General features: G+C 37.0%; 1 protein-coding gene across 5 annotated transcripts in view; it reads left to right on the forward strand.

Annotated features, from left to right (window-relative positions):
- Window positions 1-12500, forward strand: part of LOC106879374 (transcription factor GATA-3) — a 189854-nt gene that overhangs the window by 61888 nt on the left and 115466 nt on the right. For 2 of the 5 annotated variants that reach the window (XM_052973844.2, XM_052973846.2), the window contains exon 1: window positions 7552-7750. The exons of the other annotated variants lie outside the window; for them this stretch is intronic. In XM_052973844.2, coding sequence (XP_052829804.1) covers window positions 7567-7750 — 184 coding nt within the window. In that variant the 5' untranslated portion in view covers window positions 7552-7566. Of the gene's footprint in view, window positions 1-7551; window positions 7751-12500 lie in introns of those variants that run through there. 5 annotated transcript variants of the gene reach the window in all.

Consider the following 12500-nt stretch of genomic DNA (forward strand, 5'->3'; position numbering starts at 1 on the left):
CGACTACGTACCTGGGTGTTTCCCAACACGATGTTTGTTACAATCATCAGCCAGGCCTGACGATCGTAACTAATATCGTGTTGTAAAGCTATAATAGACCCAACTTACATGAAACCAATGGGACCTGTATATCAATGAGTGCTACTGAGCTCGTTATTGAATACACACACACACACACACACACACACTCACACACACACTCACACACACATACAGAGATTTAGACACTGGATGACCCTCGCATCGAGCCATATTGAAGTCCGCCGCCGTGCCAGTTCTCCGGTTGTCTGTCTCAAGCTCTCCTGATTTTATTCCCGACATGCCGTCTTTACAAGCTGATGGTGATCTCATTAATTATTATCTCCACTAAACAGATGTAAACAAACTACAAAATGGCTGCTAGTTCCGGGATTTTAAACATTACCGACCTCGTTCACATTCTCTCAATCATACTTGTCCAGCTTCTTCTTCATACACCGCACCTTGAATTCTCTCCCCCCCTCTCTCTTTCCCTCATTCTCACTCACTGTCGCTCATTCACTCGCATTCTTATTTAGTCACTAACACACTCTCTCTCCCACTCACTCACTAACATTCTCACTCTCACACGCACACTCGCTCATTCTCTCATTCAAACACACACATACTCCTCCTCCCTCCCTCCTCACTACCTCTCACTCTTCTTCAGCTTACAGAATTTATTTAGTCAACAGCTTCTCTTTAGAACTAACCTGGTTATCAGATATTATCTACGTCGATTTATTGATTTTCACAGCTTATTGGGAATTGGAGTAAAGATTATTTGCCAACATAACATGGCAGTTCTGGTTTAGGACGAATGTTGCTGCAATTTAGCCCCAGGAGACATCGTTTCCAACTGGCTATACGACACGATCTGTGTCCTTATATTTTCAAACAACGGAATCTAGCATCCCCAACTCAGCTCAAAACAATATCTGTGCATCGCGATATCCGGGTTATTTCCCTTCATCAGCACAAAACAATAGACAGGTATTGTTTTGAACAGAGTGGAGGTGCTAGACTCCCTTGTTCGAAAATATAAGGACTCAGCTCGTGTCGTATAGCCAGCTGGAAACGATGTCTCCTGGAGCTAAATTACAGCAACATTCGTCCTAAACCAGGACTGCCATGTTATGTTGGCAAATAATCTTTACTACAAAGTACTGTTGCTGAATATCACTCGTTGTGAGATTTACAGATAGTAATTTTCTTATTGGGAATTATCTATAACTATATGTATAAACCAAAGGCATAGCCTATAAGTCAATAAGTGCACTGTTCCGAATGTCAAATGTGTGTTCAATATCTTGTGATTGAGAATTGTTTTTAAGATTGGTTTAAAGACAGGTTATAGTCAATAGATTTAGCTTATTTTCTATAAGGGGATTCAATATCTATACCATTCCTAAAGCTTGATTAATGTAACCTATTGTTTTAAACTGTTGGTAAACTATGTTTGAGCCTATAGGTCTATCGGAGTAAACTTCATATAACATTCCAAAAATCAGATCTTTACATCCTATTGTTACGGATTGTTGGTATACTTTGTTGATTTGACCTATTGTTCATAGGATTATAGGGGTACTGTACTGTATTTGTATACCATTTTCTAAAGTTAGAAATTAATAGTGTGTCTATCGATATTACCGTACATTTTTGCCATAAAATGAATGTCTTCTTCTCGAGCCATGCTGCTCATGAGGACCGGTTTCTTTGGACCGATAAGGCTGCTTTTTGCAAAACATCAATCTTGCATGGGATTTCCAGTTGCCTTTAGAAGTCTTGAAGTTTCAATGGGATTGAGCCCAACGCTCCGATCACCCCTGGTATCACTTTTACATTAACCTCTCGTGTTCCAATATAGTTTTGCCATTTCCACTTTTTCAACTTCTTTACTCACAACATTCATGTCATTATTATTATTATTATTATTATTATTATTATTATTATTATTATTATTATTATTAGTCTTAACGATAAAAAATTTTATTGTAAAAAAAATTAATCTTTAAAAGCGTTAGCGACTAGAAAAATAACGAAAACTGAAGAATTTTCTGCTTGGATTTATCAAATCCAGTGCGTCACTTTTTGTAGAAGATTCCATTGATCTCAACAGATACCATTATCGAAGACAATCCACTGACACCGACAGATTTTAGCAGAGATTTCTTTCTTTCTTTCTTTCTTTCTTTCTTTCTTTCTTTCTTTAATTTACAGAACCAGAATCACATCAGTCTACTCTGTGTAATGTTGCCCCACAAACATCCACCAAACAATTTTAATATAATTATTTCTCTTAACTGTTATGTCATATATTTCGAAAACCTCCCACAGGGGAGTTTTTATCAACTGATTACCCAGATAATCTCAGTTCATCGAAGTATTTTAACTCAACCTTTTACAATTGGGACGTACCACACACTCCCGCACGTACGCATGCACACACACACACACATACACACGCTCGCACATATTTATATTGACAAACATTATATATGAGATCTAAGGAATACAGCTTATGCGTAGCTGAAAGGTGACATGTTTTTTAAATGTAAGAATTCCACTACATAATCCCAGATCTGAGATCTTCAGTAAATGCAAGTATATGGGCAAATATCTTTTGGTGGACTGAAGGACAGAACCCTCTCCGGATCGAGCAGCTGTCTCGCAGACTTTGGACTCATCTCCATTCAATTATTTTACAACTTGTTTAATTATAACTTCTTCAGTCAAAGAAGACGTAACTCAGATTTGCTGTCTTTTCCTTCTTTCCTTTTCCATTTTTATTTACTCTTTGTTTTATCATTTAAGTGTTTGCGTCAAACTTCTCGTTTCTTACACGTGGTTTCTCGTGTTGCTGCGTCCTGATTTTAAAATGGAACAAAACATGGGCTCACAACCTCAATATTGCTTGGAGGCATAAAGCACGTTATAAAAACCTGCCTAACCACGTGTCTTAATAGCAAGAAACTATTGGTAGCTCTTACTGTAATACAGAGTACATTAAATGATATTTATCTCTGTTGGATGGAGTCCCTATTTTATGTTGACCCTAACGGAACCATAAACTATATACACACACACACATATGTGCGTGTGGGTGTATATATATGCATATATATATATATATATATATATATATATATATATATATATATATATATAAACACAAATCTTTTATATTTTACTTGCTTTAGTCATTAGACTATGGGTCATGCTGTAGCACCGCCTGGAAGAATATTTGGTGAATAAACTAAGCCCATTATTTAGTTTTTCTTAAGTTCGGTACTTTTTAAAATCTTTTTTGTCGAACCGTTAAGTTACGGGCATATAATCACACCACCGAAACCTTTAACTTTGCATAGGTTACCAATTAAGGAATATAACACGCTCTACTCCCTAAAGTATTGAGTATTATACAGGGTGAACATAAAGTGTGGAGACATGGAAAATATCAGTAATATTGTTGTGGACAAAAGGCGGCGAGCTGGCAGAATCGTTTGAATGCCGGACAAAACGCTTAGCGGCATATCGCCCGTATTCGGGTTCTGAGCTCAAATTTCAGCGATGTCGATTTTATCCTTTTACCCTTTCAGGGTCGATAAAATAAGTACCAGTTGTGCACTGGGGTTAATGTAATCGATTTACACCCTCCACTGAAATCGATGACCTCGTGCCAAATATTTTGAAACCAATATTCTTGTGAAATGGGTTCCTTGCTCATCAGAGTTTCGTTGATTTCTTTTTCTGGGATACACTGAAGGAGACGGTGTACTCAATGAAAATCTCAGAGAGGAACCATATGAAGGAACACATCATGAATGCGTACGTAGACAGGATGCCGAATGCACTTTTTCTGAAGGACAAGAAGCCGAATAGACGGGCACAATGCCGAACGAACGTAAAGCCGAACAGACACAATAGCAAAAAAAACAAAAAACAAAAAAACATACTTACCTACATAGTTTAATGACCAATTTACCAATTTAGCACTTAAGATTTAACGAGATTAAATTTTAATCATAGTATGTCTTTTCGGCTTCTTGTCTTTCAGCAAAAGTGTATTCGGCATCCCGTCCGTGTATAGTCTCAAACGGACTAAGCTATACAGTTACTGCATTGGGTTCACAAAAATCTCGCAAAATACACAGAACTTTGCATCAATAATGGTGGAAAAGGTTCTTCATTAATGGAGATGAATAAAATTCTTGATAATATGCATTTTCGTTTATGCACCCAAGATTTATGGTCAGCCTGTATATGATTGGCTTCTTTCAGTTTCCATTTACCAAACTCACTTTCAAGGCTTTGATCAGTTCTGGATTATACGACTTTCCTCTATTTCTGAAGAAGAGCTTTGCTCGAAACATTAAATCCTACTTCCTTCCTTTCCTGAGCGTCTAATAATACAGTACTTGTACCACGTCCTCGCGTTGTTGTTTATTTTTCTTATTTGTTCTTCTTTGTTTGGATTCATATATATATATATATATATATATATATATATATATATATATATATATATATAACCAGCCGAAATTGCAAAGATAATCTGGAACTCGACTGAGGAAGGAAAACTCCGAATGACCTGTCCTTGTTTTCTTTGTATCGTCTATCTGTATGTTTTGTCCCCTTTTTTGTATCACCTAACTGTCTGGATGTTTTGCGTTCTTGTCCCACTTTTGTATATATATATATATATGGTGGTTGTCTACTCCTTAAACAGAGTTTGACCACCTCCTGCACCTACACCTTAGCCCTTTCATGGCGTCTGATGTGGCTTTTTAAACCAGACAGTGTTTTGAAAAAACACCCACACAGATTGCACCTCTGATTTGCACTACCAATACCTGCAAGTAAGTTCTGCTCATTGTGGATCCTAACATGTCTTTTAAGACCCCCATTGGATTTGCAAACCCTCTGGCACACACCACATTCAAACGTGTGCACAGACATATGATCAGAATAGCTGGGTGAGGTTTGTTTTCCATGGGTTCGCAGGTGAGATTTGAGGCCAGCCAAGGACAGACACGGTCTGTCACAGACTGTGCACACAAAAAGGTCCTTGTCATTCACCTTCTCAGTCTTCACCTTTTTCCTTAAATGTCTCTTGAGCCCTGCTTGCATCATCCTGGCCTCTTCAAATGCTTTCATATATATATATACTCACACATTCACACACATGCATACACACGCACATACGCGCACACATACATACACACGTACACGCACAATTAGGATAAATTCGTATATATATATATATATATATATATATATATATATATATATATATATATATATATATATATATATATATATATATATATATATATATATATATATATATATATATATGTATATAGTTCTTTCTCTCAAGCATCCTACTCAGCCTCTCTTTCTCATCTCTCTCTTTCTGTCTCCTTCTCCCATTAACACACACACACACAAACAACTAAATAAAACAATTCTAAGTGTTTCCCCCCAAACAATTCCATCAAAACCTTCCTTAAATCACTACAAAAGTTAATAACACATAAACGCACTTACACACACACACAAACAAACAAATCTGCACACACACACACACACACACACACACACACACACACACACACACACACACATATTCATACGCACATAGTACGTATCCGTGTGTGTGTACGTGTGTATGTATATATGTATGTGCATACTAACACATATGCTGAGATTGTTTCGTTGCAGCTTAGTCCTTTTTAAGGTGCCGCATGTTGAAAAGCAGTCCACCCATGCCCTTCCCACCTTTTTGCTGTACATCGATGGTGCTCTTCCGGTTCTGGTCCATGTAAAATTTTGCTAATAATTTTGTACAACAAAACGGAGAAAATATTAAAAAGAAATGTTTTGCACAATTCTAATGTTTAATTATAAAAATTTAATGGGACTTCAAATGTCTGTGGGGGTCCAGTAGAGTAAAATAGGGTTCACAAAGGGCCATGGTTAAGAGGTGGTTGTGAACGCAGTGCTCCACCCTTGGGCCTATGTTGTCCAACGGCTTTTCAAATTGGGTTCACTAAATCATCAAAAATAACTGCAAACTAAATCAATGTTTAGCTTTGCCATCGCAAATGCTTTAGCGATAATAACGTTATTATAAAACATATTTAGGCATTTAAAGACGATTGCGTGTATATAAATATGTGTCTGTGTAGAAACACGTGTGTATGTGTGTTTTTAAGTAGGTATGAATGTGTCAGTGTGTGTCATGCGTTCGTGTGTCTGTGTGTCTGCGGGTGTCTAAAAAGTTAGTCGAATGAGCTCTATAGATGCCTGAAACAGGAGTTAAGTGAAGGATATATATATATATATATATATATATATATATATATATATATATATATATATATATATATATATATATATATATATATATATATATACATACGTATACACATGCACATATATATATATATATATATATATATATATATATATATATATATATACATACACACATGCATATATATATACATGTATATTTATATATAGTATATATATATATATTTAGTATGTATATATATATTTAGTATATATACATATATAGTATATATACATATATAGTATATATATATATACACACACATATATATATATATATATATATATACATACTTGTGCACATATACATATATATATGCATATATATATGTGTGTGTATATGTATATATATACTTATGCGCATCTACATATATATATATATAAACATATATATAATGTGTGTGTGTACTTGTGTGTGTGTACTTATGTGTGTGGATATGTACATGTAGGTATGTAATATATGTATATATGTATATATTTATATATTACTTATATGTCTGTGTGTGTATGTACTTATATGTATGCGTACATGTACTTATATGTGTGTCTATGTACTTATATATATATATATATATATATATATATATATATATATATATATATATATATATATATATATATATATATATATATATATATATACATATATACATATATATATATATATATATATATATATATATATATATATATATATATATATACATATATATATATATATACACATGCATACATATGTATAAACGTATAAATATGTGTATATGTAGATAAGTGTGTGTGTGTATATATATATATACATACATATATATGTATGTACACAAGCACACACACACACATACATTTATAGTAAGAGAAGAAGAGAGAGTAAATAAAACAGGACATAGAAAAAAACATTTTGTTTGTGTTTGTGCATGTTTGTATACGTACACACACAATCAAAAGCACACTCATATACATACATATATATATATATATATATATATATATATATATATATATATATATATATATATATATATATATATATATAAATGTGTGTGTGTGTGTGTGTGTGTGTGTTTATGTGTATTTATGTGCGCGCGCACTTATTTATGTGTGTGTGTGTGTGTGGCTTATGTGTTGACGGATGTTGGGAGCCAAGTGAAATGTGAAGTAGGACATATTTAGGGAGTGAAACTTGGAAAACAATAGATGAAGGCCGCTAGAGGACCATTGGTGCTTCTCATATGCTCTATACAACACATCCAGTACATTGTGTGTGTGTGTGTGTATTTATACATACATACATATATATATATATATATATATATATATCTGTTTAGTTTCCACACTTGTAGCCATTCCTATTTGTTTGCTGGATGCAACATACCTCCTTGTAAGTCCTTGTATTTTTATATTATTCTCTCCTTCTCTTCTCTTCTCTTTCTGGATTTTCTTTCTGCAATCAATATGAATATCTTGATTATTTGCATTATTTGCTCGTTGAAGATTTCTCTGTGATACTGTCTCTTTATGAATGTTCTGTTCAATCTTGCCAGCCTCAGTTGTTTGTCTCTTTTCTATTTCTGTTACTTTATAAATATACAAATCTCTCCCTTTTCCTACCCACACATACACGTGTGTGTGTTTGTGTATTTATGTATATCTGTAACTATCTATCTATCTAGCTATCTATCTGTCTGTCTGTCTGTCTGTCTCTCTATCTATGTGTCTACCTCTTTCTATCTGTCTGTCTGTCTGCCTGCACATATATATATAGTATATGCGTGTGTGTAAGTGTGCATGTGCACGCGTGTGGTTTTTCAATAATTCATCCGTTTCTTTGAGCCACGATGGCTGTGTCCTGTGTATGCGCAATACATCCCAGCATCGTCGTCGTCGTCGTCGTCGTCATCATCTTCAATCTTGTCATTACCACCATGATTACTGTAAGGCAGCGAGGTGGTGGCAGAAAACGTTAGCACACCGGACAAAATGCTTAGCGGTATTTCGTCCGTCTTTACGTTCTGAGTTCAAATTCCGCCGAGGTCGACTTTGCCTTTCATCCTTTCGTGATCGATAAAATAAGTACCACTTGAACACTGGCGTCGTTGTACTCAACGTAACCCCTCCCTCAAAATTGCTACTCGGCTGCCGATAAGCCAGAGTCGGTAGAGCATCGTGGAAAATATGTCTTACTATTCAATTCCGTCTCTCTATATATATTTTCCAATTTCTTGCCTGTAGTCTTTGCATTTCCCTCTCAGCGTTCCACAAAATAAAGTACCAGCTATGTACTGGGTTGCTATAAACCATCTTTAAAACGTGTACCAGCCCTAGAAATCGTCATTATCATAATTACAATTAGCGCCATCATTAATTAAGATAAATTGCGATAAGAAGGAAGCAGAGAAGTCTCACCTCAGTCTGTCTACATTTTAGAGATAGAAGTGAAGTCCTTACAAGAAAGGAATGAAGGGCGATATATGATGTAATAGTACTAGGTAACTCCTGAATAGAAGTTGGTATGGTCACGGCTGGAACACCTCTGATGATACATATATAATATGCGAGCGCGCGCACACACACACACGCGCGCGCTAAATCAGGACTGAGCTGGAAGATAAATATTTTCTTTAAGTAAAATTAATTATTTCGCGCTCAAACATCATTAAGTCGATATCGTCGTATCAATATCTTTTGATTAGATAGCATTATTGCCCTATCCTAAGGCGGCGAGCTGGCAGAATCGTTAGCGCACTGGACGAAGTGCTTAGTGGTATTTCGCCCTTCGCTACGTTCTGAGTTCAAATTCCGCCGAGGTCGACTTTGCCTTTTATCCTTTCTGGGTCGATAAATTAAGTACAATTGAAACACTGGGTGAGGTGGGGGTTGGGTCGATGTAATCGATTTATCCCCACCCCTAAAATGGCTGCCCTTGTGGCAAAATTCGAAACCATTATTGATCGATCATCGTGATCACCACCACCTCCGTCATCATCATCATCATCAATGCCATCATCACGTTGATGGTCATATTACATGGTGTTCAACGGCGTCTCGTTATCTGGAGCTCATGGTTCCCCCCCCCCCCATTTATTATTTTTCTTTTACATCGGAACACGTCTGTATCAGTTCTCGTAGCTCTATCAACAGACAGATGTCATCATCGTCATCATCGTCATCATCGTCATCGTCATCATCGCCACCACCACCACCATCACTACCATCACCATTTACACAATCCTCGCTATCACTCTTATTGTCTTCATCACTACCCACTGCCATCATGTATGCCGCTAGCGCCACCACCACCACCACCACTGTCATATCCATATCAAATAATCACAATATCATGAGCCGATATTGCCATATCACTTTGCTCCGTATCACTTCCATCTCTGTGATATCAACACGGGACATAACAGTTCGACCTTGTTATCATTTTCAGTTTAGGCGTCTCACTATGGCTCAGCTAGTAGCCATCATGACGGGCTCTACTCTTAAAAATAACCCCTCCCACCCGCTACCTATATGTGTGTGTGTTCCATATAATATATGTTCCTATCACTTATATCTTTATACCTATGACCCCTTAAATATCCCTAATTCTGCGCCACAATAACTCTACCGTGTGCGTTGCGGTCGCCATTTTCACATCCCCATCCTGATATTCACTACCTCCAAACTCCTTCATGATATCCTCTATGCTACATCCCTGTCCTGATATCCATTATGCTATATCTCTGTCCTGGTATCCCTTTCGCTCTATCTCCATATCTCAGTTTCACCGTGGCTGTATGCTCGCAGATATCACCATGATTGTGTCTAAATCCACATATCACCATAGTTATATACACAATCGCAATATCAAGTATGGCTATATCTACATCTCAATATCACCATGATTGTGTTCCGTCAGAATATCACTGATATGATACCTTAAGGCATGGCTGGAATGGCTTTGGTCATTTGTATTCTTGATCAGTGTTGACCCATGGATAGAAAACAACAATTAAACACACACACACACACACACTGTGTATGTGAAATGCGTCTTATCAATATATAGTACACCTAGTTAGCTTATTATACACCAAGTTAGCTTATTATACACCAAGTTAGCATGTAAGATATCTGAATCTACAGTATTTTGTATACAGTACTACCTCGATTATCGCGGATGTTACGTTCCAAAACACTCCTGCGATAAGTGAAAATCCGCGAAGTAGAAACAGTACTGTACTGTATATTTATTTTATTATTTTAATAGTTTGTATATATTTATTTTGTTATAAATGCAAAACAATACCACGAAGGAATCGACGTCAGCTTAAATGATAAACCGCGATAAGTGAACCGCGATATGGCGAAGGATAATTGTAATTAAATGTTGTTTAGCCCTAGGCTATGATCAAAGTCGTTCTGGTCATAACCAACACCTTAAATTATTTAGACAGTGTATTTTAAACTACATTTACCCAGTGTGTCCTTCCTATCTTTATAGAGGAAAATGGTGAATAACTTGAAATTTGGTTGCTATCTCAAGACTCTCTCTCATTGACTAGGGTTTGTTTTTCTTATTTTGTTGTTTATCTTTGCTATTGTTGTTGTAGTTGTTGCAGCATTGTTATTTGGTGGTGGTAGTAGTAGTAGTAGTAGTAGTAGTAGTAGTGGTAGTGGTAGTAGTTGCTCTTATGGCATGCATTGTTCTCGTGCGGTAGGCAGCGGTCATCTTGTAAGCAACCTAAACGTCGCGGATGTCACGTGCTCACCAGATGGACACTTGAGTCACCAAGCTGCGCCAAGGAAATCGCCGCTCTCTAGTTTCCTGTTTCTTTGACCAGATTTCTCCTTTGCTTTTTATTTTTAAAGTCCCCATCGCCTCACCCCTTCTTTCTTTTGCCCACTTTTATTCCCCCACCTTATTGTCCCCTCCTCCTCCTCCTCCTCCTCTCTCTTTCTCTCTCTCTCTATCTATATTGCACACTTCCTCGTTCTTCTCCTCCATAACCCATTCTTTGCTATCAACAAACGCTTGAGTCCTTCGCTTAGAGTCTCCATCCCCCACCACCACCACCACCACAACCACCACTGCCGCCGCCACCACCACCGCCACCACCACCAACCACACCATCATCATCATCATCAGCACAGCCATCACAAATATCGTAGCTATTAAGTATATAGATGTCTGAGGCAGCCTATTTAAGCATACATACCTCCGCACATACGCGCACACAGGCACACGCACACACATGTGTGCATACACTAGGCGTACACACATACACACACGTGCACGTATGTATTCATAAGGTGTGTGTGTGTGTGTGAGTGAGTGTGTGTGTGTGTGTGCGTGCGTGCAGGCACTGTTATACCTTACTGCTTCAAGACACTCCTATTTTCTCATGAATGTCTGTGTGTGTGAGAGTGTTTGACTTTAAGCATTTATTCTTTTTACACGTTTCAGTCATTTGACTGCGGCCTAGCTGGAGCACCGACTTAAAGGGTTGTTAATCGCAGAAATTTACCTCAGGACTTAATCTTTGTAAGCCTAGTACTTACTCTATCACTCGCTTTTGCCGAACCGCTAGATAACGGGGACGTAAAGTCACCAGCATTGGTTGTCAATCGATGGTCGGGGTGGGGGTGGGGACAAACACAGAAACACATACACAAATATATACATAAAAGAAAAAATCCCCACGTATATACATATATATATATATATATATATATATATATATATATATATATATATATATATATATATATATATATATATATATATATATATATATATATATATGTATGTATATACGACGGGCTTCTTTTAGTTTCTGTCTACCAAATTCACTGATATGGCTTTGGTCGGCCCGAGGCTATAGTAGAAGACACCTGCCGTAGGTGCCACGCAGTGGGACTGAACCCGGAACCATGTGGTTCGGAAGCAAACTTCTTACCACACAGCCACGCCTGCTCCTTTAAGTATGTATAAGTATGGGTTTCTGTGTGAATGTGCTTAGATGTGTTACACACACACACACACACACAAACACACACACACACACACACACACACACACACACACACACACACACACACACACACACACACACACACACACACACACACTTAATCTCATT

Source organism: Octopus bimaculoides, chromosome 1 (genome assembly GCF_046866305.1).
Source record: "Octopus bimaculoides isolate indiv1 chromosome 1, ASM4686630v1, whole genome shotgun sequence".
Taxonomy (NCBI): Eukaryota; Metazoa; Mollusca; class Cephalopoda; order Octopoda; family Octopodidae; genus Octopus; species Octopus bimaculoides.